General features: G+C 41.4%; 3 protein-coding genes across 5 annotated transcripts in view; all 3 read left to right on the forward strand.

Moving 5' to 3' along the window:
• Nucleotides 1-1154: 1154 nt before the first annotated feature.
• LOC310942447 (filamin-A-interacting protein 1-like) lies at nucleotides 1155-10830 on the forward strand (the record flags this gene model as incomplete). Its single annotated transcript, XM_083907829.1, has 5 exons — nucleotides 1155-1442; nucleotides 1768-1941; nucleotides 2139-2317; nucleotides 6901-9697; nucleotides 10499-10830. The coding sequence occupies 5 exons, from the start codon at nucleotides 1155-1157 to the stop codon at nucleotides 10703-10705; spliced, it is 3645 nt and encodes a 1214-aa protein (XP_083763955.1). The 3' UTR covers nucleotides 10706-10830.
• A 1164-nt stretch (nucleotides 10831-11994) lies between these two features.
• LOC310942537 (cell cycle control protein 50A-like) lies at nucleotides 11995-16049 on the forward strand. Its single transcript, XM_083907938.1, has 7 exons — nucleotides 11995-12428; nucleotides 13690-13809; nucleotides 14159-14266; nucleotides 14332-14419; nucleotides 14551-14697; nucleotides 14783-14992; nucleotides 15133-16049. The coding sequence occupies exons 1-7, from the start codon at nucleotides 12180-12182 to the stop codon at nucleotides 15324-15326; spliced, it is 1116 nt and encodes a 371-aa protein (XP_083764064.1). The 5' UTR covers nucleotides 11995-12179; the 3' UTR covers nucleotides 15327-16049.
• An 8424-nt stretch (nucleotides 16050-24473) lies between these two features.
• Nucleotides 24474-27699, forward strand: part of col12a1a (collagen, type XII, alpha 1a) — a 53226-nt gene continuing 50000 nt past the window's right edge. For all 3 annotated transcript variants that reach the window (XM_083907828.1, XM_083907826.1, XM_083907827.1), the window contains exons 1-2: nucleotides 24474-24613; nucleotides 25680-25786. In XM_083907828.1, coding sequence (XP_083763954.1) covers nucleotides 25717-25786 — 70 coding nt within the window. In that variant the 5' untranslated portion in view covers nucleotides 24474-24613; nucleotides 25680-25716. The remainder of the gene's footprint in view (nucleotides 24614-25679; nucleotides 25787-27699) is intronic.

Genomic DNA, 27699 nt, shown 5'->3' on the forward strand with positions numbered 1-27699 from the left:
TTAGGTATCATACACTACAATAAGACTGTACACAGCACTCGTCAAACTATGAATCTCAGCTTCAAGATGGGAGTTTGTTTTGTAACTAGAAGACGACGTACATTATAATATATAGTCTATGATACAGACCAAGTACCAGTGTCAGCATTGCTGTAAATTCTCATTCTGTTGTGTTCAAGTAATCCATTTCCAACATAGGCTCATTCGGGGCAACTTCAACAGGACGTTGTGCTGTTAATAGTGATTAATTAGCAGCGCAATTACATTTAGAGTCTGTCATTGTCAGATTTAGTATCGGTATCTGGATTCAATGAATGAGTCAGTCTTTATCCCTGCCAGAGGAAGCTAAAGCACCCAGGAGTGCCACTAATGTGCTACCAGACCGTCAACACTGCGCACGGGATACACAACACTTGTGAGAGAATGGGACGAGTCAGGGATGCACACACACCCCGACATACACCCCGACACACATACTCAGTGGTGGGTAATTGTGGATATTTATTCCACATAACAAATGGTGAATAGGACAATATTTTTTCCTGCTGTATGAGCACAGCATATTTATGTGTTAGATAAAAGTGGGTCAGTAAGGCAGTGTGTGTGTGAATTATGATATGGGGGAGATGCAATCAAGGCTAAAGTTGTAAAACTCTCTGACCATGCACTTATCTCTCTAGTGTGTAACATTTAGGGTGGTTTATTGGCAGACTTTTAATATACTACACATAAGTATGTTTGTATAGTGTATATAATTGCTTTAAAATATGAATGATTGGTTTTCATTGACTTCGAATAAGCCTTTTACTCTTCCTTAACTCTTCTACTATCACTGCCTCTATCCTCTTTTGTCTTCATTTGTTCATGCATCGGTTTATGCAGTCAGATCCCTTCTTTGCTGTTGCTTCAAAACACTAAATGCATGCTCTGGCTGCTGCAGAAACATGGCGGTGCAGGAAAACCAAATGAGATTAAAGTGACACAAACATTCTTGTTTTTTCGTATATTCAATTCAAACACCTCCTCATTGTCACGCAATGAAAAAATTGGAATTTGAAATCGTCATGTAGGGTAATTTTTTGGCAAAAAAATAACAAAAGAATGGCAATATTTACTCAGAAAACTCTGTCTTCTGTCCCCGGTGCAGGTAGAGGATGCGGTCCAAAAGCAGCGGGGTCGAGAGCACAGCCAACGGGGTGCTTGCGGTTCCACAGGACAACCATGACATCGGCCAAGAACCGGAAGTCGACTTGCCAGTGAAGAGCCTGAAGACCAAAGTTCAACAGAATAAGAGCGAGGACTCAGTCGAGGTGAAGGCGATGACTGACAAAGAGAAGCTACTGCTTGAGTCCTCTGAAGCAGGAGGAAAACAAAGGGACATCATGGATCTGTCCAAAAAGGATCTGCTTAAACTGCTGGGGATCATGGAGGGAGAGGTTCAGGTGGGTTAGATTGTATTCATTTGTTGAATTTGCTTTGTAATACAATGAATAGAAATGCTATAGATTGGGTTAGAGTACAATGTTTTGCACAATAGCTCTACCTTGTGGTTAAAAATGGCATTTAAACATGCCAGTGGTAGGAAAACTACACATTCTGTCCCTCAAGACAAAATACAGAATTATACATTTTTGTATGTCTTTATATGAATGCTACACACTATCTGCTGTGTTTTGTGATTCTTGTCGTGTTATTTACTGTATTTTTTTAATTGTTTTCAACGAGACCACCTGAGATTGAATAAAAAATGCGTACGTGTGATTTCAGGCCAGAGAGGATGTCATCGGCATGCTGAAGTCCAAAGAGACAGCGCCAGAGGCCCTTGAATCACGCTATGGCTCCGCAGCCCCCAACTCGGCCCTCCAGGCCCTGCAGAGAGACAGCTTCATCACTGGCACAGAGACTCACAACCACAGTGTCTACCAAAAGCCTATTACTGAGGTCAGTAACAGAAAGGTTTTTATTCTCAGCAAGTAAATAAGTAAAATATATAGTTTTTATGAGCAGGTTTGCAGAGATCTTGAGTCATGAGTCCATGTAAACCCACAAAAGTCAATTCAAAGCCGTTTAAGTCATAAGAAATACTGAAAAATTACCAGAGCAAACACAGTGTCATTGTATTCATTTGCGTTCGCCAGCTGGAGCGTCTGCAGGAGAAGCACAAGGACACGTACCGGCGGATGCTCGGTCAGTTGCTGCTCGCCGAAAAGTGCCACCGCCGCACCGTTCACGAGCTGGACACGGAGAAACGCAAGCACGTGGACTACATGAACAAGAGCGACGACTTCACCAACCTCTTGGAGCAGGAGAGAGAACGGTGAGGATGAGGATGGAGGACTGTGGGGGGGGAAGAGGCACAGTAGGGGGGGTTGGTTAGTGAACAGATAATCTCACGTACTTCCTTTGATTGGCACGTGTTTGTGTGTAGTGGGAATTGTAGTTAAGTGGAAACTGTAGTTGAGGAAGGGGTCAGGGATGGAGAGGGGAGGAGAGAAAGCCACAGGGAGGAAAAGCATGTGACAAGAGTGGAGTGAAACTCCCATGACATCATCTATGTCATCACTGAGGCCTTGACCGTGGCTTGTTGGTCAGGGGGTGATGGGGGGACGAGAGGTTGGATGAAGAGTGGGGATGCTTATATTTCGTGTGTGTGTGTAGGGCCTCCCAGTGATCAAACACACACAGTGGATGTGCAGTGAATGTGTATGAGAGAAGAGGCCCGACTAATTAAAGTCCTTGCAGATGAAAGAGTTTAATTGGCTGTTGCTTTTTTTGAGGAATGTGTTTCTGCTGCAGTTCCCATAACACATCACCGCCCCTCCTCACACAGTGATGCAGATATTGAGTGCATTAATTAGGATATAATGATTTTTATTCAAAATAATAACTTTGCTCTTTTGTCAAAGAACCAGCAAAAATGTTTCCGGCCGTGCTAACATAATTGCACAAGGGTTTTCAAATCATCCAATAGCCTTCTAACACGATTAGCAAACACAATGTACCATTAGAACACTAGAGAGATAGTTGCTGGAAATGGGCCTCTATACACCTATGTACATATTCCATTAAAAACCAGACGTTTGCAGTGTATAGAGTGTATTTCTGATTCATTTAATGTTACATTCATTGAAAAAAGGTGTTTTTCCTTCAAAAATAAGGACATTTCTATGTGACCCCAAACTTTTGAACGGTAGTGTATGCACTGTACAATTTACAGTATACATACAATATATCACGGCTGCCGGTGAAATGCGAAGCAGACTCAAGACTTACACGCTGCATTTCATGAACTGTCAGAACTTCAAACGGCTCATGTGCAGCACTGATCCAGCAAAGTCACACTGCTCCTATACCTCGAGCTTTTACTACAGGACACGGGAAACAAACCATGGAAGCTAAATCACAGTCTTGACAGCTGAGGTGCCATTAGATACTCAGGGGAAAGAGGGCTGGTAAACGAGCAGCAGACTTGTGTTATAGTGTTATAGCTACTCCTAGGGATGGTTTAATGAGATGGAGAAAGAGGATTTAAAACATTTCAATAAAGAATTTCTCCTTGATTGAAGTTTGAAGCTTGAAGTTTTGTGTTCATATTTTGTTCTATTGAAGAATCAGTTTGATTGACATCCTCTTGTACTTTAGCTGAAACATATTGAAGCAAAAGGTGTGCATGAAAGAGTGCAGAGAAGATTAAATCACGAGATAAAAATCAAGCTTTTGGTTTTTAACCTTGATGTGCGAGTACATTTTTTGTGACAGTACTGTTGGGCTTTTAGGAAACTGTGAGGGGAAAACATGACAGCTGGTGTGTTATGTTGGATTTTCACATAGTGGTAATGGCTGCTAAAGGTATAACAGTCCATACTGAGGGGAATGTCTGTGTGAATGGCAATCCATATAATTCTTGCTGACTGACCGAGAGACATTGCCACTCAAGGAAATGCTGAACAAGATCGTGAGAAAACTATAAACGTGAAGGACAGTGCAAGCTGAGGCTTCGGTTTGAAGCATATGGCATAAATCATGTGCATAATTTTCTGCCACTTTACTTTAACTCGATCCTTGGTTTACATAAAGAAAGAGCTGACCTTTTTCTCATGCCAGGTAGTTTCCAGAGGGTTCCTTGGCTCATGCACAGGTCGGCCTCTGTCACCTCACGGAGAGAGGAAAGGAGAGTATCTCCTCTGATAGGGCGCGATCTTTTAACACCTGCAGAGCCCACATTCTATCTGCTGTAAAAGGACATACAAGTGTTCTGGACAGCCTTCAGAATAAGAGTTGTGAAAGGTCAACAAAAGAACGGTTTGGTTTAAACTAGTTTATAAAACACAGTACATGTGTGGGGGAAACCAAACTGTTAATAGCACAAAAACATCAGAGCTAACAGCTCTACTGAAGCATGCATAAACTTGGTACCTGTCTGTTTTGACGTCCGCTCTCTCAGGTGACGCGTCAGCGTCTCATCACCCCTTCCTTATCAGTGTGATTGTCTCCAGCCATCTGGGACAGAGTGAAGAGAGAGAAGTCAGAGGTCTTGTGCCAAACATGTGCAGGAATGCACAAGGAGCGGCACTGGAGAAGATGTTTCTGACTGATAGCCACCAGGCATTAACACCCTCTCAGACAATTTAAACGTCATGGAGTCAAAATAATTACGTGGCACAGTGGTATGTGCAGTGATTAATGAACGAAAATGGCTCCCATTTAGACGTGGGGAGTTTCAGAGTCACGTACGGAAAACGCCAGACGTTGGAAACTGAAGTGATTGTTTACTTTGACATATTAGCGCCGTACAACACATCATTCAAGAACCTGTGTGCAGGTCACGTGCACGGAGCAATGTGTAGCGCTATTGTGCCTACAACCCCCGATGTCCACTTTGCTTCTGATTCCTCTCTTTCAGCACCACATCGGTCTTGCACGATGTACATTATCACAGACTCTCTTGCTCAACACTTAATGCTTTTTCTGTCAAGAGGGGTCATTACCATACTACACAGTGTTTTGACAGGTTTTTGGCTGTTCGTGTCGCTGTCAGTCCTACGCCTCCTGACTGGCGGTGTGTGTGTGTGTGTGTTGAGGGGGTTCAGTGCCTCTGAGCACATTCCCAGGAAACCTTGTTTCGTGATGGCTACATCGCACCTGTGTGCTTGATTCAGCCATGTGGTCACACTCACACACAGATTCTCAGCACACAGCCACCAATTTGTACAGCATTTAAAACCATTTACACTCACTTTGTCCATAGTTGTGTATCCTCAAGTGAAAGCAGAATATTGTGTTACCTTGCAAGACTTAACTACGCAGATCTTACATGACTCCTCTGTCTGTGCCAAGTGCCACTGACATCATGACTTTGACCTTTGCATAAAAGTAATTTTAGATTGCCAATTTCTAGAGTGTCACTGATATCGGACTGTGTAAGTATGCATTTTAAGAGCTGCACTGTGCCATCTGGATAGCTCCTTTGTACAGTAGCCAGACATGCATGCTTTATACTACTTGGCAATAAAAGCCCCCGGTAATATGAATCAGTGGTTGTTTACTGCCAGATGCAGATTGAGAAGCAACAGATAAATTCAAATTGAATTTGTTCTCAGAGATTTGGGTTCAAGAAAACATGTTTCCACTGTATTTAAAAAAAAATAAGAGTCTGGGCATATCACTTCTAGAACCTATAGTCATGTTTCCATTATAATCCTCACAGATCTTCTCTACCTCACGGGAGACATTAAAGTCATTCAAATCTGGTTTCCTCATCACATAAGGTCCTTGCAGGGATCCCTATTCGCGTACAGTTTCCTCTTGAGTGGAACTACAGCAGACATTCTCCCCTGTCATACCGGTGAGACTGTGCAGAGGCAAGATCCTGCACTCTTTGTAAAATGGAGATGCAAGTCCATTTTCCACAAGCCATAAACTGAACAGGCATGTATCTGTAAAACAGTTAATATTCAAGCATTCTTTTTCATTTAAACTTGTGTGTGTGTGTGTGTGTGTGTTGGGGGGCAAAACACTCCTCCTCTGGCAAGGATCCCGCCCCTTTCACAGTGTCCAAAGCAGAGCAGCGTACACTCGCTCATACTCGCATTACTGCCTTATATGGATGAGGTGACATCACTCACTATAGGGGTACCTCACTGTATTTATTCCCCTTTCATTGTCGATAACATTCTTGGAATGCAACAGTGGACAATCTGTGGGAGAGGAGTCCCTCGCTTTCTATGCATTCTGTGTGGATTTAATTCAACGGCAACGTTCTTGAGTCTTTTTGTGGAGCATCCATAGGTAAGTTGTAGGTAGGGTTTGTTTCTGAGGTGTCAAAGAAACCCCTTTTGAGGTGACAGGACCTATTTTTGTGGAACATTTGGAAGCTACGCACATCTTGCAACCTTGTTGTGCTGGTTCCTACTTATTTGGTTAATTATGCAATGCAAAATCGTCAGGTTGGATATTGCATTAGTTTCACTGTGAGTAAAAGACAACACAGCTTTGCATTCAATGTGCTCTGCGTGCATTTTTGTTGGAACTGGAGATGAGAATGTGCATGAGCAGCATAGAAAGAAGCTGAGAGAAAAGGAGAATGAGTTGTAGGGGAGGGGGGGCATGTTAATGTTTGGAAGTTGTAGTGTAGCTCTTTGCCAATTTCCCCCTTGGTCTTTTTGCTTGTTCTCTAGAGTAGCATTGCGTGTGTGATCTTTTGTGAATTGCACATTATACCCATGACATTTTCAGTTGGTTTAGATCAATGTACTTCAGGGGTTGTACTCTTTATCCAAATATTGTGTAGTTTATTATTCTTATAAACAGTATGGTACACAAAGTACGCAGTTGGTAACTTTGATGTCAATGAAAACCAAACTAATACCTTGCCTTTGTTTCTTTCCACCTCTTTTTTAGACTGAAGAGGTTGCTTGAGAACGAAAAAGCCTATCAGCTAAAAAAGGAGAAGGAGCACACTAAACGTCTGGCCAAAGTGAGAGAGGAGCTGGTCAAGCTCAAGTCCTTTGCCCTGATGTTGGTCAACGAACGCCAGCAGCACCTGGAGCAAATGGACCAACAGAGTCAGCGGGTCCAAGAACTCAGCCAGCAGCTGCAGCAACAGGAGCAGGCACTGACTGAAGCTAGAGAGCACGCTCAGGAGGATGGTTATAGGGTACAGAGCCTGGAGGCTGAACTGAAAGAGAAATCTGCCAAGCTCACCCAACAACATGAGGAGATGAGTGCCAAGCTGGCCAGTCAGGAGCATCACACCCGTCAGCTAAATGCCAAAATTTTGGGTCTTACGCATAAAGTGGAGGAGCGAGAGGAGAGCAACAGGGCCTTGAAGAAGTCTGAGGAAGAACTGCAGGAGCTCAGGGAGAAGATTAGCAAAGGGGAATGTGGCAACTCCAACTTGATTGCTGAGTTGGAGAACCTGCGGAAGCAGGTGCTGGAAATGGAGGGAAAGGATGAGGAGATCACCAAGACTGAAAATCAGTGTAAGGAGCTGAGAAAGAGGCTACAAGAAGAGGACAGTAAAAGCAAAGACCTCAGACTAGAAGTGGAGAAGCTCCAGAAAAGAATGATAGAGTTGGAGAAACTTGAGGGTGCATTCAGCGTTAGCAAGTCTGAGTGTGCACAGTTACACAATGCCTTAGAGAGAGAGAAGGGCCTGTCCAAAGAGCTCTCAGATGAAGTCGTAGCACTCAGGATCCGTATGAAAGAGCTCGAGTCATCTGAACTCAAGTTGGAAAAGTCTGAACTGAGTCTTAAGGACGATTTGAGCAAGCTTAAGTCACTGACAGTTGCTTTGATGGAAGAGCGCAAGACCTTGATTGAAAAAATAAAGTCAGATGAGAAGAAACGTGAGGATTTGAGTACAATGGTCAAAACTGAGCAGGGCAAAGTAATGGAAGTGACTGAGAAACTGATAGAGGAAAGCAAAAAGCTCTTAAAGTTCAAATCAGAGATGGAAACCAAAGTTGAATGTCTAATCATAGAAAAGGGGGAGCTCGGCAACAAACTAGCCTATGAAATAGATAAATCTAAGGATCTTAATTCTAAAGTCTGTCAAATGAAAAGAAGGTTGGATGGGTTTGAGCAAGGAGAAAAGCTATCCATGAAGAACTCAGTGAACTGTGAATTGGGAAGAATACCTGACCCTGTACAAAGAGAAGACAACAAAATTAAGGAACTGACTTTTGAAATTGAGCGTCTAAAAAACCGTCTCAAACAACTTGAAGTGGTGGAAGGAGATTTGATCAAGACAGAGGATCAGTATGACATGCTGGAGAAAAGGTTCATGACTGAACAGGATAAAGCCAACATTCTTTCCCGACAGGTGGAGGAAATGAGGACTCAGATAGCACGGAACAAAGCCATTGAGAAAGGAGAAGAAGAAAGCCAGGAAGAGGACCTCAGACAAAGATGCAAAAAAGAGGAGGTCAAAACCAGAGAACTGCAGGCTGATGTAGTTGCCCTCAAAGAGAAGATCCATGAACTAATGCACAAAGAAGACCAGCTCTCTCAGCTGCAAGTGGACTACTCCATCTTGCAGCAAAGGTTCTTGGAAGAGGAAGAGAAGGCAAAGAATATGGGCACTGAAGTTTTTCACCTGTCCAAAGAGCTGGAGGTAGCTAAACGCCATAGTCGAGCATTGAGGCCCAGCTTGAATGGGAGGAGAATGGTGGATGTAGCTGTGACATCCACTGGAGTACAGACAGAGGCATCAACCACTGGGTCAACAGAGGAGGATACCACAGCTGTGTTTATCAGGAAGTCTGTTCAAGAAGAAAATCACATAATGAACAATTTCAGACAAAGGTGCCTGAAGAAACCAACAGAAAAGACTGTTGAGCGATGTCCTTCATCTGGCAGTGACCTAGGCATGAAGAAATCCTGGATTCCCTGGATGAGGAAAAAGGACAGCACCCCTCAAGAGACCAACTTAGAAAAACCTCTACACATAAATGGAGATCATTTGCACTCTGAACTGACTATGTCCCCAAAGCAAGGGCAACCGTTACACATTAGAGTAACACCAGACCATCAAAACAACATGGCCACTCTGGAAATCAGAAGTCCCACTACTGAAGATGTTTTCTCAAGCTCAGTTCCCCTTAGCCCCAACCCATCTCAACCAAAATCCAGAATCACAATCATTCCTACCTACTCAAATCCCAAGAGAAAGCCCACAACTGTACCTCAAGGCCCTGTAAGGACAAAGTCTCCAGTCACCATTACAGCGATGTCCAGAGCCAAATCTCCAGAAAGCAGCCGAATCTCCTCCACTGCCTCAGGACGGCCCTTGTCCCCTGTCTCTATTATGACAGTCAGCACTGCTGTAGTGCCCGAAGCATCTGCTTCCCCAGAGCCCCAGGAGATGACAATGGGCCGAGCTGTTTTCAAGGTTACCCCGGAAAAGCAGATGGTCCCTGTGCCTGTACGGAAGGGCCACAACAGCACCAGCATCATCACTACCAGCGAGGATAACAAGATTCATATTCATCTCGGCAGCGGCATCACCCCAAAGATGGTAGTACGGCCAGTGAGCGCTGTAACAGAGAGCAAGGAAATGACATTATCCACTGGGACAGTTTTGCGATCCCCCCGTCAAATTACCACCACTGCTACCAGGAGCACACAGAGCAAAGTGATGAGCAGTATCACAATCTCGCCGGTCACATCCACGACATCCAGACCCACGCAGACCATGGTACGTTTTACTTGTTAAAAACGTATAAATGCCTTCTTTAAACTATTTGAAACTGTTGTATAATCAAGGTATAAAATTTGTTTTCAGAGATCTGATCATGCCCTATAATGCTGATCAAATAAGTAATTTCGTTCACATGGTTCATTCACATTTACATCTCCCTAATAATGCAAGGATTATCTGTCTGTCTGTCCATCTGTCTGTCTGATGGCTTGCATGACAGAGAAGGACGGCCCTGTGGGTAGGCCTCAGAACAGCACAGCTAATGATGTGGCAATTTGCCACCGTGCTACAGTCATGCTGCAATTTATAGTTATTACACAGTGTTTACATTCACACACAGCCATGCAGGGCTCAGAGCCCTTTGGCTGACACTGTTGTTTAATCAGGCTTCCCTTCTTCTTAAAACAACAGACAACGAGTTGACGGTGTAGGAAAGATTCTCCTGACACAAAGCTTGTACGAACAAAGAAACCTCTGTCCTTGTTTTCCCATAATATAACCCCACATTTTATAGCCTGTCTGATATCATCAATTGATTGATTAGCTGCGTGATACTTTCTGAGGCAGACACTATAACAAAAAACAGACAAAACCTAGGCTCTCCTACTGGGATTTAATGGATAAATATTTACATTTCCTTAAAGCTGTTCTTTTGTTGCATATGCACTTTCACTTCTTTTCCTGTAAAGGGTTATGCCCCTTTCCTTTATTTATGCATTAAGTTCCACACAAGTGCACCCAATCACCATCTACCTCCCTGAAAAACTGTACTCTCGCTCTTTCTTTCTCTATTGTCAGACTGGGAACGATGCCCAGCCGACTCGAACAGGACTGACCCGCATCCCAATGTCCAAGAGCCTGAAGACGGGAAAAGCTGTGCTGGGATCCCTCGGGATCTCCGGTGGCGTGAAGATGGAGTCGCGAGCTGAGACTCAGTCTATGAGGATAGAAGTGAAGAAATCCACTGTGAACAGCAGTGCTTTACAAAGTGGTGGAAAAGCCTGATTAACAAACAAAAGCAGTATCTAAATTATGCACAAATAACACAATAAGGGTAAAAGCTCTGATGGCATCACTGTACAACTCAGTATTTTTTGTAAGTAAGCCATTTATTTTTTGTAAAGTCTTTATACTTGTTTGTCTCATCTATTTTTGCCACAAAAATTGATTTATAATCTTTCTATTTACAGTGTGTGCATTTGCGTGAAATAACATATCAGACTGTGTTGCCACTAACTGCTTCTTGCTTTGAGTGGTTGATAATATTTTACATGGACATATTATTATTATAATAGGCTGAATCACTTATTTTCATGTAAATTATGTTTTTTTTCTCCTGTAAAAGATTTGTACTGATAAATAAACAAGTTGTCGAACCGGCTGTCTTACTTGAAAAGTAGAATTTTTATTTTTTTTAATTTATCCTTTATTTAACCAGGAAGGCCCCATTGAGATACAATATATCTTCTTCCAGGGAGTCCTGGTCAAGATGAGCGGTATGTCAGTGCAGAGAAAACAAGACAAGACAAAAAGCTAACACACAAGCTAACATACAGTATAACACACAACAATTAGCAAGCTGACACATAACACACATTTTATATACTGTATTATTGTCCAAGAAAGTAATGACAACATTAAGTACTTGATAGCTAAGCTAACTAGCTATCTTGATAGCTAAGCTAAGCTAAGTCCTCAATGAATCCACACAGCTGCTCGTTAACACATCGATATTAAGTTTGACAATAAATGCTAAATGAACGACGAATAAATAACAAGAATTAATAACTAGAACCTGCTTTTTCGTAATATTTAAAAAAACCTTTCCTAATAGCCTTAATTTATTCACATTTCTCATAAAGTTTTCATATCGTACCGTTCACTCACAGTAGCGCGCCGTTCCCGAGACGCCACGTGACCGCGCTTTGCTGTGCTCGTACACAGCTGTGACGTCACTCTGGGAAATAATATTTGTGTGGACTTTTTATGGCCTTTAGGAATGTTTTACAAATATGAAACTCCACGAGTTAAAAAAATATAGAATATGAAGATCTATAAAAGCTCTTGTCCATGTCTCGAGGTGTCCTGTGAACAATTTAACAGGCATATATTTTACTATTGTGGTCAATGGGAAAATTAGTATTTTTTTGTTGCAGTACCCAGAGTGGCCACCATGACAACATTGTCTTCAAGGCAGCGTTTAGAATGCTCAACGATGACGTACCTGCTACGTATCTGCAGTCCATTGGCCCAGACACTTCCGGCTTCTTCCTCGGGATGAGATTAAACACACAACCAAAATCAATAATACTACGAGTAAGTATCTGAGTTTGACAGGGGGACTTTTCCCCTCCCTAGTCGAATTCACTCCGTACCTTGACGTTAGTAGTCTCTCGTTTACCGTGAGGCGTTGCCCCCGAGAAACTGCCGGCTGTCGACTAAAGTGGATTAGTTTTGGAGCTCGGAGCGGATTGCAGCCATGATGGCGTCAAGCTACAACGCCAAGGAGGAGGACGGACACCATTCGGGCGCTTCGAGTCACGGCGGGGCAGCGGTGGCGAAAAGCAAAAAGCCGGACAACACTGCGTTCAAGCAGCAGAGACTTCTCGCCTGGCAGCCCATCCTTACCGCAGGCACCGTGCTCCCTGCCTTCTTCGTTATTGGTATCTTCTTCCTCCCCATTGGTATCGGCCTGTTCGTCACATCTAATAACATTAAAGAATTCGAGGTACGGTATTATGTAAACCATGTCTGGTCGTTATTAGTCAACTGGTTCACCTTTGTTATCGCTTTGGAGCCATTACTGTTGCAGTGTCCAAGTTACTTTTTAACTGTGGTTAACTATTCAACTATGTCCTGTTTACCTGTTGAAAGTAATGCGACAAGGAAGTACATCACGTCTAAGTGACACCTTTTAAACAGCGAGCCATGACTGATGATTAAAAAAAACACTGAAATTACCTTTTAACATTTATCCATGAACAACTGAAGATGCCAGATTCATACTTAGCTTAAAATAATGCAGTGTAATATAACACTGCTGCAATTACAGGTTGAAAACGTTTATTTTGAAATCTGTTTCCTCAACTGAATGTGCGTTTGAGCTGTATTTTGTTACCATACGAATTAAAATATAATATAATGCCCACCCACGTGCATTAGATCCAGCTTTTAGTTGTGAGAATGCATACAATGCGAGACAGATTTTAATATAACACAATTTAAGTTCTGACAAAAGCACATTTGTGCACTGTTGTTGATGAATCTGATTACTTTACAACCACTTTATAATGCCTAATATTATTTAGGTAAACATCATAACAGGTAAACTTTTAAAAGATAGGTTTTGTAAATGAAAAATACATCTTTTATTCATGCTTATACACTTGAATCTACACAAAAGCTGACTGCAACGTTAACACAACAGCCTCATTTTCCTTGTTATACGACAGTAAATGCATTTTCCATCCAACAAAAAATCCCCTGCATTTCACTTTACCCTAGATAGAACACCATTGCCGGGCAAATAAATGTATGTGATTTTCATGAAAACCAAGTTTTCATCTTCATTATTGTTATTTTTTAGAAATTATTTGTTCCAAAATTCAAAATTTTGGTCCCCTCATGATGCTTTTCTTTCATTTTGTTAGACATGACAGTTTAAAATAAAAAAACACTACTCAAATTTGTTATGTAATGTCATGTTTTGATATATTTTGATGACAAGGACTTTTTATTGGGTGTATTTATTATCTCGGGTAAAAATCACCCGGCGTTAGTGATGTTGTTTTGAATTTGACCGATAGTGTTCTAGGGTTAAAAGTGGAATCACTGCCTCAGCTATCTTCTCTTCATTAAAATGTAATGTGCTCCAGAGTTTGCGTAGTGTTTTGCATTTATTTCAGCTGAATCAAAAGTTTTATGCAAAGCTAACTATTATGATTAAAACCTGCTCGTTTTATTTCAACAAATCGGCTCCTGTGTTTCAGATTGATTACACCGGCGTGGACGTCGACAGTCCGTGTTACAGCTGTGCCAAGAACTTCAGCTGGAACAGCACAACACCGTGTGTCTGCACGGTGGACTTCACATTGGAGCAGCCATTTGAGGTGTGCTGGAGATCGGGTTACACTGCGCAGTCCGAGTGAATAATGCATGGCTTCAGCTCCAATATTGACAGTGTGCAATCAAAAGGGGAAAACTGCCCTCCTCCTCACTCTAAATGTCCATTAAGGTCTATTTTAAACCTTTGTAGTCTTAAAATATGCAGTCCAGTAACTGTTCGATGACTTGCAAGGTTTTCCAGCATCAATCGTAAGAGCCTAGATGTTGGCGGTAAATGATCGTAACATTTTATTGCTGTAATAAAGATAAAACACGGATGGATGATCCAAAAGTGAGACAATCGATTGTTATTTTTAACCCAATGTAACCCACTTTTCTTTTAAAACTCTGCAGAGCAATGTCTACATGTACTACGGTTTATCCAACTTCTATCAGAACCACCGGCGCTATGTGAAGTCCAGGGATGACAGCCAGTTGTACGGTGACCCGTCTTCTTTAAAGGTACAACCCTAACGTTTTTACAATCGTTTCTTTTGCATCAGTGTAACTTTTGCTCTCGTTTATAGGAACCTAGCAAAGAATGTGAGCCGTACCGTACAAGCGATGGGCTGCCCATTGCGCCGTGTGGAGCGATAGCTAATAGCCTGTTCAATGGTAAGATGAACAACATGACATGTTTGCTTCACACATGTTCAACTAATGTCCTCTCTGATCTTCTTAAACCCCTATTAAAATCTCTGTCTTACAATGAAACACAATTGAATGTAAGGTTTCTTTTGTTTCAGACACTCTGGATCTGTATCATATTGAATCCAACGGCACCGTGAATGTCATTCCGCTGGTAAACAGGGGCATTGCGTGGTGGACGGACAAGCACGTGAAATTCCGGAATCCTGGTGGAAACGACAACAACCTCACATTAGCTTTCCAAGGTGATTTCAGCAAACACCTTCAACACTGAATGACAATCCTTTGAAATGCAATGACGAGCCTGAAATTTGTCTCACTGTTTCTCAGACACAGCTAAGCCAGTGAACTGGAGGAAACCAGTGTACGAGTTGGACCCAGCGGATCTGGAAAACAACGGCTTTGTCAATGAGGACTTCATCGTGTGGATGCGCACGGCCGCTTTGCCGACCTTTCGCAAACTCTATCGCATCATCCATAAGAAGTCGAACACAACCCCGACTCTACCCAGTGGCAGATATGTCTTGAACATCACTTACAGTATCCTTTCACTGCAAATCCAGTACTCTTTATAATGGTTTATGTGTAGATCATTTATAAATCCTGTTGAATAATGTGATCTTTCTCCTAGTCCAGAAGCTCCAGGTAGTGTTTTTTCTTCTTTAACCACTTGTCATCAGATTACCCCGTCCTCAGCTTCGATGGTCGCAAGCGAATGATTTTAAGCACCATCTCCTGGATGGGAGGAAAGAACCCCTTCCTGGGCATCGCCTACATCACCGTGGGCTCCATCTGCTTCCTCCTCGGTGTTGTCCTGCTCATCATCCACCATAAATACGACACCCGCAACAACAGCGCAGACATTCCAAGCTAAGCGGTTCTTCTCACGATGGCTCGTCTCTGCATGTACGAGTGACCGCTCTGGACTGATTGTTGATTTTAGCATGAATACACTGGTCTCTGTAAATGTCTGTCTCGTGTTTGTGGAGGAAGGGCCGCGCTGTAAGCGTCTAATCAAGAGCTATGTATATATATATCGGACATGTGAAGTAAACGGGTTGTTACAGTCCGTGTCTCTGCAAACGGTTACGACTTGGCTTGATTGCCGTTGTCGGTCTTCCTTTTTATTTTTACATCTATTTATCAATGCGTTGTCAGAAGAACGATGTGTTATTTGAGCACTGCTTTGCAAAAAGGCTTAATTGTTGAAGGATGTATGTATTTTAAAGTCTGTTTCGACCATCATATTTACTGCTTTATGTCCTGCTGATGAATGTACTGTTATATTTCACTGACATACCTCTGGTTTTTGACACGGCCCTGGAAAAGGGATAGGATAAACTTTGCTAGCATGCTTGGTGATTGATATGCTTTGATGTTTAACAAGAAGTATTTTACTCTTAGGGAAAAAAATTGGGATTCATAACAAACGGTAAAAACCAAGACAGGTTGTCTCCTCTCTGCTGTGACTGGTTGTACAATAAGACTGAGCCAGTCATAAGGTGTCTGTATTTAACTGTTGACAATATCCCTATAATCTAGTGCTCATAAATGAACATAACCCAGTACCACTATATACAGTATTGTTCACGCAGCCTGGAGCACAGAATCCGTGAGTTCTTACGCTTGTGTTGGTGTAAAACGCATTCCTTGCTATTTACCAAATGATACTGAATGCACTTTAAAAGTCACATTTGTGAGGTGCTCTCGTCTAATTTCATGTAAATGAACTGTCAATGGTTTAAAATTTGAATTTTTGTTCTTGTTTATTTTTGGTCCAATTAAACAACTTGGTCAATGCGTTGCTGCCATTAGTAGTTTTTTTTATGCTTTCACAACTGTTTAAATTAACACTCAATGGGATCACTGAACAAAATAGTAGATTAAAGACATTGTGATTTCATTTAAAAAAGCAGTACAGGGGATTGTCCACCAGATGTCACTACTTTGAGTAGTTCCACCATCTCTGGCAGAGGTGAGCTTGCTGATATGTCACATGATGCTGATTCTTTTGTCATTTTACTGAAATGACTTAATATGTAAATGTTTGAATAACTTTCCCCACAACTCCACTGTTAAAGGAGCTATTCATGAAATGTTATGCAATTTATTAATTTAGGTGTACATACACATATTGAATTATAATTTAGATGAGTTGCAGTGTTCACACTGTTAATATCATTTTCATAACTCAAATCGAGTGAAATTGAAGTGGTCATTTAAGGTTTTTTTTTTAGAGGAGGTGCAATATTGTTCTGTGCAGTTCAAAGTTCTTCACCACAGTTCTTCTCATCCTCTCATCTCATCAGTCTCCTTCATCATTGCAATTCAAAGCTCAGTTCAAAGTTCCTCAAAATAGCTCAAACTATCCCAACTGCTCTCTTATCTCCGCAGTCTCTTTATCGCTGTTCAAAGTTTTCCTTCTTTAATCATTTCTGGATTATTCTCCTCCCCAACACCCAACCCTCTACCCTCTATATATATGGGTTGAAGCCTGAGTCACTGCTTGGCCCTTTTCTTGCCCGTTTGCCTTTGAAAAAGTGGTTCCATAATCAACTTTTATAGCCAAATTATAGAATATAACATGGAATTATCCTGTTTCTAGAAAGAATTATTTCCATTTGCCATGACCTCAAAGGATTCTCCTCGTTTAGTGTCTTTGACCCTTTGAAGTCTACATATATGGGACAGTGAGTAGAATATAACATTAAAAATATATTTTTTCTTTAAAAAAAAAAAACCAAACAGTAAGCATCCTGCCTTTTATTTTTTTTATTTTTCCTATTCTTAATGATTTCTGGCAGGCTGTATGCTGAGAGGTATAATGCTGCCCTCAGTTCAAAGTTGCTGATTTTGTGACTCGAGAGATGTTCTCCTCTCTGCATGCCAAGGATGGCCTGGTCCCAGGAGGCTATCTCACCTCTCGGTTCTCCATCTATCAGGTGCACTCTATTCTGGGGAGTGGTACTTATGGCAAAGTTGCCAAATGCACAAGATTGAAGGACAAGAAGACCGTGGCCATCAAAATTATGAAGCAGAGATCTGATGTCCATTACGAGGTAGGACTTGTCCCATTATCACCATTCACTTTTGAAATACCTAAATACATAGAATCTATGTGAATTGTTCCTCAGGTGGATGCTCTAAAGAAAATCAAATCCCTGGACCCAGACAAATGCAACCTTGTCCGGTGGTACAATATTTTCAAAGACAAAGGAAAGTTTTGCCTGGAGTTCGAGCACCTGGACAAAAGTCTGTTAGATTTCATGACAGGGCGTAACTGTCCGATCTTTCTGAAAGAGATCAGACCCATTGTCCAGCAGGTATGTCCTCGCATGCTTTCCTACTGTTCTGTGATCAAGGTGTGAGACCTTATATCTTTCAATACTGACTTTAATAACCTTTCAGCTGGCCAATGCGCTCAATCACTTGAAGACAGTTGGGATAGTACACGCAGACCTCAAGTTGGAAAACGTCATGTTGGTCAACCAGCTACGAGAACCCTACAGGGTGAAAGTCATTGACTTCGGGCTGGCCGTTGAAGTGTCGGCTGCAGAGGTGGGCTTAAACATCCAGACCCATCCCTATAGGTGAGTAACCTTAACATACTGTAAATGCCTTTGTTGTGTAGTTGTTGGGGAAAAAGTGGATAAACTGTCGGTCCTCTCTCAGGTCTCCAGAGATCATTTTGGGCCTTCCATTCACAGAAGCCATAGATATGTGGTCTCTGGGCTGCATTGCTGCCACGATGTACCTCGGCACTCTTCTCTACCCTGGTAACAATGAATATGAAGTGGTAGGTGCCACTTAGTTGAGTTTTAAAACATCTGAGTCAGTGCCGGCCCAAGGCAAAAGCGAACTAAGCGCCTGCATTGGCTATTAACACATCTTGTTAAAGTTCCATCGCTTTATCTTTGATTTAAATATTTGTTTATCTTCTGTGCATTTGCACTCAATTGTGCAGTTTTACTGTTATTTGACTTTTTAAATTGTGTTTTTATTTTTACTTTGATATTTAAAGGTGCATTATGTAATACATCTAAAGCAACTGGCCATAAAATCCTCCTAATATGTCACAGAGACTCAGGAATAATGTTCATATAACAAACTGAACTCACCAACAACAACAGTACAGACAAAATATTTGCATTAAAAAAAATATTTTGCAGACCGCAAATCATGTTCATGTGGCGCCACCTACCGCCGTCGACCAATCATTGCAGTCAGTAGAGTCTCAGCTGCCGAGCAACCATGGGTTGCCAGTTACGTCAGAAAACGAAACCTAAAAGACTTATTAGTATTTTGAATTTGAATGTAGTTACCGTTTTTGGCCACATTCTTACATACTTCTGATTTTTGCTACCACTTGGTACAACTTTGGGATGATGCAAGTAACACAACCACTGCTTTATTATGAGCTTTAATAAAGGGCCCCAAAATCCAACTTCCACTTAGGGCCCCATGAAGGCTTGGGCCGGCCCTGATCTGAGGTCATGTTTTACAGTATATAATGTAAGCAATGTTTTGGAGATTATGGATATGATGCATAATCACAAGATGAAAACACTGACTGCCCTTCACCAAGATACCCCTGTGTTTTATTTTTTAGATCAGGTACATAGTGAAGACTCAAGGTCAGCCACCAGACACCATGCTCAGCGTTGGACAGAAAACTGGTAAATATTTCCAGGAAGAAGTCAACGCCACCAGCACTTTCTGGAAACTCAAGGTACTTAAATTACCTAAATTCATCCGATGGATTCATTTCTGACTTCTCTGTGTATGTGTGTGTGTGTGTTTGTCCAAGTTTGACGTGCTCACTTCCTGAACAGACACCGGCGCAGGTCCACAGAGAGATGGGAATTAAGGCCAAAAAGTGCACAGTGTTGAAGTTCACCTCTCTGGATGACCTTAAGCATGTAGGTTTTTTTTTTTTTTTTGCATCGTTCAAGGTAAAAACAGTTGAATACACTGAAAAATCATTGGGTAAATGAAGACACTTCCTGTTTTTTTTTCTGTTTCAGATCTTGGACTTCCAGTCTGTAAGTTCTGCAGATAAAGTTGTTGAGAAAACTGACAGACTGGCATTTGTAGACATGCTAAAGGGGATGCTTCAGCTGGACGCTGTCAAACGGATGACACCCTGTGAGGTGCTGGACCATGATTTCCTCAGCATGCACCACATTGCCAGCATGTACCACCACAGCAACCAGTAAGGCAATTTTTAACATACTAATACATGAACACATTACAGAACATTTTTTTCCACTTGTACCTTCACAGTGATGAGAATACTCTACTGCAGTGTGTTTCCTTACCCTGGTCCTCAGGGAACACTGCCCTGCCATGTTTTAGATGTTGCCCTGCTCCAAAAACACATTACATTTTTTTAACAAAAGTTGAAACATTATTTTTTTTTTAATTGACAAAAGTTAAAACATACACTTTAAGATTTTTTTTGACAAAAGTTGAAAAAAAAATTTATTTAAAAAAATGTTGACAAAAGTTGAAACATTAAAAAAAAAAAATAATAATTGATTTTTTTTGGAAAGAAAATTGAAATATAAAATTTTTTTAATGACAAAAGTTAAAACAAAATGTAAGATTTTTTTGACAAAAGTTGAAACATTACATTTAAAAAAAAAACATTGAAATATAACACATTTTTTTAGTGACAAAAGTTACTGCATAATATTAATTTTTTTTTTTTTTTTTTAAACAAAAGTTGAAATTATTTCAAAACAAAACAAAACAGGGCAACATCTAAAACATGGCAGGGCAGTGTTCCCTGAGGATCAGGGTTGGGAAACACTGCTCTAACTGTACTATATTGTTTTTCGCAGTGTCAGATCCTGTTTTCACATAATGGACATCTGTAAGAACAAAGTCCCTACAATGGACTCTTGCAAAACTGTGAATGGGTCGATACAGGAGCCATTGTCCAGAACTACAAAACTCTGCCCTTCTTGGGCTGTGGGGAGCAGCGTGGTCCAGTCCCATCGCATCAATCCACGTCCCTTTACCAACATCCAGACCACAGGGTCGTCAGGAACAAAGGCGAGGATTCATGATGAAGATGTGCTACCTCAAGTTCCCGTTTTAACAACTAAGAGCAGTGTCCAGGAAAGCTCTTCAGCTTCGTCCAGCCCAAACTCCATGGGCCAGACTCGGCGTTGTGACCCATCGGTGGTTAAAAGAAAGCTGGACCAGTGTCACATATCTGACTCTAAATACAACTGGTCAGCTCACAAAGAGAAGAGAACCAGCGATCACTCTGTGGGGCTGTCCGTCTCAAACTGTACGAGCCAGAGACAAAGATGTGTCCCGTCAGAGTTCAAGAGAAGCCTGGATCTGTGTCACACCTATGAGTCTTATCCCAACCTAGCAGCTTACAATAAGAAGAGAACCAGTGAGCGCTCTGCAGCTTTATCCGCCGTCTCCTCAAAGGTTAAAACAGCGCTGGATCTCTGTCAAAACCCTAAACCTATCTACAACTGGTCAGCTCCCAGAGAGAAGAGAGCCAGCGATCCCCCAGCAGGTTCATCCACCTCAAACTCCAGGAGCCAGACACATAGTTATGTCTTATCGGAGGTCAAGAGAAGGCTGGATCATTGTGGAGCATTTGACTTGTACCATGAGAAGAGAGCCAGTGAAGGCTCTGCAGGTTTATCCACCTCGAACATCAGGAACCAAACACGGGGTTGTGTCTTACCAGAGGCTAAAGGAAGGCTGGATCCTTGTCTCATCCCAAAGTCTATTTACAACTGGTCAGCTCTCAATGAGAAGAAAGCCAGTGATCGCTCTGCAGGTTTACCCACCTCAAACTACGCGAGCCAAACCCGCAAGTATGTCTCGGAGGTTAGCGCAAGGCTAATTCAACGTCAGCTCCCCAAACCTATCTACAACTGCTCGGCTCACAAGGAGAACGGAGGCGGCGATCGCTTTGCAGATCTGTCCACGTCAAACTACAGGAGCTGGGCGCAGAACTGCGTCCCGTCCGAGGTCAAAAGAAGGCTGGATCGTCAAATATCTGAGTCCATCTACAAGTGGACGACTCAGAATGAGAAGAGAGTGGGTAAATGCTCCGCAGGTTCCTCTACCTCAAAGCAGTTGAGGTTCGATTGTGTCTCGTCAGAGGTTAAAAGAAGGCTGGACTGTCAAATCGCTCAATCCATCTACAACTGTTCAGCTCGGCACGAGCGAGAGAAGAGAGCCGGTGATCCCTCTGTCCATTTGTCCACCGCAAAGTACAGGAGCTGGGCCATGAACTCTGACCCACCAGAGATTAAAAGACGACTGGATTATCAAATCCCAAAATCTATCTACATCTGGTCGTCTTACAAGGAGGGAACAGCCAGGGACAGAGCTGCGGTTTAATTCAGCTCAAACTGTAAGAGCCAAGAGTTGGCTAAAGACAGACAGTCATTGCTCTGCAGGTTGTGATGGCCTGGCTCTGCTGGTGTGCAGTAGCCTGTAGCACCCACTAGAGGGGAGAAGTTGAATGGGCCCATTTGTAGATTTATTTGTAGCCACTGCCACAGTTCTAACTTTCGATCGCAGCACATTTCTCGATTACTTTATTAAAAATTGTTAAAATCTTAGTTCACTCTGTGGTTTTTGATGATATATATATTGTTCGAATGACTTATTTCTGTATATACTTAAAAAAAAAACAAAAAAAAACTTCAGCTTAACTCTTTTTTCCTCACTAGACACTCAGTGGCCCCAAGGTCATTTCAGTTTAACATCCCTGGTCTTCTTACTCAACATAATTAGTCTTGTGTTTCATTTTTATTGAAGTCTGCACCTGTGTTCATTTTCTGAGAGGAAGCAACCTTATCGTCCTTATCTCAGCCTTGCAGAGAGTCCTGTTCTGTTCTGTGTGAAGCTGTAACCCTTCAACACAGACTCTCCTTCTTTTCTTATCTCTATAACAAGGAATTAAGTGTGTCAGGAAAAGGAAGACGTTTGTCCGGCTCGTGTAAACACATTGACACATAGGATGCATACTGACTATAATACAGCAATCAGTATCAGGCTGAACACTGGATGTGGACTCAAACGCACGACTCGACAACAGTCTCAGTTTAAACAGAAAAACACATTTTACTGGTCTTGAATAAAAACAGGTCTGAAAAAAGCACAAGGCAACAAAAGAGGTCAAGATGAACTGGAAACACGCAGGCTTAAAGGTGAAGTTACTCACGTTTGTCCTTACAGGCTCCGGTAGAAACATGGCGTCTCGCTGCGAAGAGTGGCAATGCAACCGCGGCCCGCGACCATGTTATTTTACATGACTTTTTTAAACACTACGAAAATGAAACAAAAAATATTATACAGCGACTAGACAATATGTATAAAAAAAGTGGATTTTGGGTTATATAAACCCATAAATACTACACAGTGTCCAGGTGGAGGGCTGACGACGAACAGGTGAAACACATCAGTAATCACAGAGGAGGGAAAACTCTACAGGAAGCAGACACTGAAACGAGAGGCAATGGTGGTTATTTCAAAATAAAACAGGAAACGGATGTTACAATCGGGGGTTAATGCCGAAAGCTGAATAAACCTTTTTATTATGAATTGAGAGTTGACAATTCACTACTTAATCGGAACAGTGTCTTGTTAAAATGAATTAATCCCTCATGTACTTGAATAAACAAGACTAATGGATACGTAAAATAATAAAAGGCTTAAATTGTGCTTCACCAAATGAGATATAAGGATAGTCATTTACGCATCAGTCTGAAGGAAGGATTATATTTAATCTCCATCTGAGATTTGATGAGTCACGTCCTTCAGTCTCCAGTGACTTGCCCTCACTGTTATTAATGTCATTTATTAATGAATCATTAGGCGTTTTTCTTTCCCCCCTCTGGGCTTATATCTTAGTTACACCCAATATACTGCACTTTTGTGGTGTGGACGCGACCTCTTTCTGCACTCTCCAAGAAATCCAACACGCCTGTGTTTGCCGTTTTGCACACATCAATTTGTTTCATGGTTTCAAATCAATATTCATTTAAAAATAAAATAACAGAAAATTGAATACACTACCCGCAGCTATGTTTGTGTAAGTTTATAATCCCTTCACAATAAAAGTGATTGGTTTTTATAGCGTTAGAATAAGCCTTTAATGTGTAATTTGGTCAAGGCAGCACAAAAGGACAAACCAGCATTTGTGTATTCATTTTATTTTAATTTTATTTTCATTTCACCTTTATTTTACCAGGACAATCCCATCCCATTCCCGTTCCAAGGACGACAACAAAGGCAACTCATCCACATTTAAATATGACAATAACAGACATTAGAGAGTCCGAAACCTAAAGACAGTGACAAAAATAATATGAAATTCTATAATGATTGATCCAGAGAAACCAGATTTTGGAGTTTCCTCCTGGTACTGTAGGTGTTCAAAGTGAGCACTAGGGGGCACCATAACCCAGTCAGTCAGCAGTGCTGGAATAATAATGGCAGCGAGGCTGGAATACTTCTCCAAAAGTGAGTTTACCCATATCATAAACATCAGTGAAATAACTATCCTCACTTGATTCGTGTTATTTTTCAAGGGGGGAGAGAACAAGCGTGCTACAAGCAATTATGAGATTTTTATCTTTTCTTTTTATTAAATGCGAGATATTAGATTTTCTTGTCGGATGAAACGCTTCCACCGCCAGTGTTTTCTGGCCAAAACCACTGCGCCCCTGCAGCTGTGAAACCACCACACTGGCACTGCATGGAAACTCATTAAATCATCAGAGGAATGCACAGAGGTGGTGGGTGGGGGTGTGTGGGGGGGGGGGGGGAGAAGAAGAAGATGTAGTTTCCAAACAGTGAGTAAATTTTGGGGTGGTGGTGGTGGTGGTGATGGGGGGGGGGGGGGTATACAGGGAGGTCTCCCAAGAAGTCCATATGATGGTAAACTGAGAGTTGGGAACTGCCCCCCCACGTTAAGTAGTCGATGGTGGAAAGGTTCTTCCCATTTGGAAAGAGGCTTTTTCCCCTCGCAGGACATCATCAGCTGGCGGAGCTTCCAGGAGCCACACAGAGGAGACACACGGCCACACCAGCCGCACTCATTTTTCCAGAGGGGGAGGCTTTAGTCACTGCTCTCAAACACTGCTCTGTTCACTTTCCTGGGAGGCGGTCAAATAGGTGAGTGGATCTTTGCAAATAACCAATTATTGTATTTTTTTAAAAATCATTTTAAATACTAAAATTAGGAATCTATTTTTATTTTTTTATTTTTTATTATTTCTTTACATGTATTATTATTATTTTTTTTGTAATAGTTTGATGTGTGTTGCCATTTAAGATCATTTTGCAAGTTTTCAAGTTGCGCATCGACTGAATTTAGCGCAAATTAACGACAATTACACAAGTTAAAATACGCTGCATGGAAATAAGAGTCTTTTAGGACTTCTCAATGTGAAATGTACTTATTTTAATTTTTTTATTTTTGGTGATATTCGTTGCCAATAATACACAATAATAACAGTCATTCCGGCCCCTGCAGCTGCACTTTTTACGCATGTGCACCAGGCGGGGCGCGCAGCCCGCGCGTAAAGCATAGTAGAGTGGATTTTAAAGGAGCTGAGTTCAACTTATCCTATACTGTAGGTAGTAACTGTCTTTCTGGTGAGCAAATAGTTGCATATTAATCTCAATTTGTATGACTCAATGTTGAAAAATAATGTACATACAGAGAGAATGTGAGGACTTTTATGATTTTTATACATTTTGTGAAACCAAAAGTGGCTGCAGTGAACACATAAGGTGCTCCAATACACTTATATATATATATTAAAATATGTAATATGATATTGCACTCTTAGTTTAACTTAAATGTGAACCATATAAGACTATACTGCGTACACAAGTGCACATGGAATAGTCTTTGTCAGCCCCGTGGAATAATAAATGCCAACAGGTGTTAAAACAAAGTGTTCACCTCTGGGTGTGTGCGCATCAGCCGGAGACAACAAGGTGCGGCGCTTGTGTGAGGGAGTCAAGATGGAGCTTGCAGGGTTTTTTTGTTTGTTTTGTTTTGTTTTGTTTTTTATTATCATGATGAAAAGCGAAGATTAAACAACACAAACTATATCAGTCATAATGGAGTCATAATTATTATGTCACTAGATGGGGAAAATTGAATGTGCTTTTGTGAAATCTGTGTTAAAACCAGCAGCTTAAAGCTCCCTGTGTGTGTGTTTGTCCGCAGAGTGATTGATGTTCTGCTGACCCTCTAAAGACCAAACATGAAGATAGGGCTGTCACTGGCCACAGCTGCCTTGTTTGCAGCCTTGTTCTCCACCATAGATGCTCAAGGTAAATGAAACCACCTGGACTCAGTCTATATACATACACTATATCACTCTCTTATTCTGTTCCTTTCCCTCTTTCACCTTTTTTTTTAAAAGTTACATTGCAATAATTAGTATTTTACCTTCATGGAAACGCCAAACTATGTATTGATAACCTGAATAAAGTTGTTTATGTTTCATGTGTATGGTATTTGACTGTGTGAGCATGCTGTTTGACTTGTTTCCTGACAGGTTCTTTGATGATTGTCATGATTTTTTTCTCCCTCATTTATTTTTTTTATTTATTTTTTTGCCAGATTTATGAGCCAATTTCAGGCTCTGCTGCGAAGGTCCGATCCAGATCCCGTTTAGACCAAATAGTTTAAACTAACGTCAGGTTTGACACATATAAACACACTCGAATTTGTGTCCTAAGCTCTCGCCAGATAAATACGAGTATTACATTTCAAAGGGTAGAAGTAAACTCCCCACAAATATTTTAGCCGGCCTGTTTCAGTTTTATTCTGTGCACTTTTTGTCCAAAGCAGTAATTGGAAAATTAACAATCCTGTACCCTGAAGTGGTATTTAAGCTTATTTTACGTTATTATGCAAATGTAGAGGTTCTTTTCAACCGTGTAAATCTCTCTCTGCTGTGGTTTTCCGTCATTAAATCACTCGTTCCGCAGCAATGACAGTATATTAGTGGGAGTAAAGCACAGGGATTTAATTTGTGTATTCAGTATTTTAAAAAAAAAAAACTAGTTTAAATGGAGTGAAATGATTCATTTTATGGTTTACAAGTTCATCAAAAGCATCCGTCACATTATGGTTCCTGTATTTTATTTAAAAACTGGGACCATCGTGGGTCATAATCGTTAGGACGTATAATAAATGGAAACTGTATGTTCTCATAAAGGATATTTACGAGTCATAATTGCACAACTTTGTTTCCAACTCTGACTTGTTGCTGTATATTACCGTTTTTAGCGGTAATTAAAAAGCACACTGTTAACAATCCATCAGTCGGTTTTGACAGAAAATGACTCGAAGCAATTTCATATGCAAACATTTCAACCCCCGAATAATGACAAATATGGAAAAATCGTATGGAAAAACCTTCTGATTCTTTCCCACTTTGAAAGCTCTCTGGCAGGTTTTTTTTCAGCGAGGAGCCTATTCTCACATATCTCCGCTAACGGAATGGAAAGATGAAACACGAGAAGAGCAAATTAATCCTCAGACAGCTCAAAGACAAAGAGCCTTTCTCTGGCCCTTTTTTTTTTTGCGGGCATTTGCTGAATTGCAAAACATATGGAAAGTTAATATGTAGTAATGTTTAATGTCAGCACATGTTGTGGAATTACTTTGGCATGTGGCCTGCCTCTTTTGGGAGAGTCGGTACTCTTTTCCTCCTCTTTTTTTTTGTCTCTCCTCCTGGCAGCAGCTCAGGCCAGGAGAGCTGGTCCAGGCTGAAGACGGACAGTGGCCAGACTCTGGCCCTTTAAAGTGGCCCTTTATTAGGAGCTGATGGAGCAGACGTTCACATAACAATACAATACCCCCAATAACTTATCGCAGGTTGTTATTTTTTTTAACAAAGCCACCTTTGTTTCCGACAAAAGAGTATGGAAACTGAAACGGAAGCGTCTTCGTCATACACACTCTAATTTACCACCTCACACACGCACACACACACTGACACTTCCATACTTCCTTACCATTTGGTGTTGGAGATGAGTACTCGCGGAGAAATCAGGGGGAACACGGTCCATCGGGGCTCCTTGAGTTGATGAGCCAGGTTGGTGATCCTCCAGTCCCGGTGTTTTAAGTATTTAGTGGGCTCCTGTTTGTCATCTGCCTGTGCATTCAGTGTTATCCCAAGCTCTTCCTCCTCCAAAGTGTATTTTACAATGATATTCTCGCCTTCCCTTTGAAC

This window comes from Microchirus variegatus, assembly GCF_963457635.1.
Source record: "Microchirus variegatus genome assembly, chromosome: 21".
In the NCBI taxonomy this organism is placed as follows: domain Eukaryota; kingdom Metazoa; phylum Chordata; class Actinopteri; order Pleuronectiformes; family Soleidae; genus Microchirus; species Microchirus variegatus.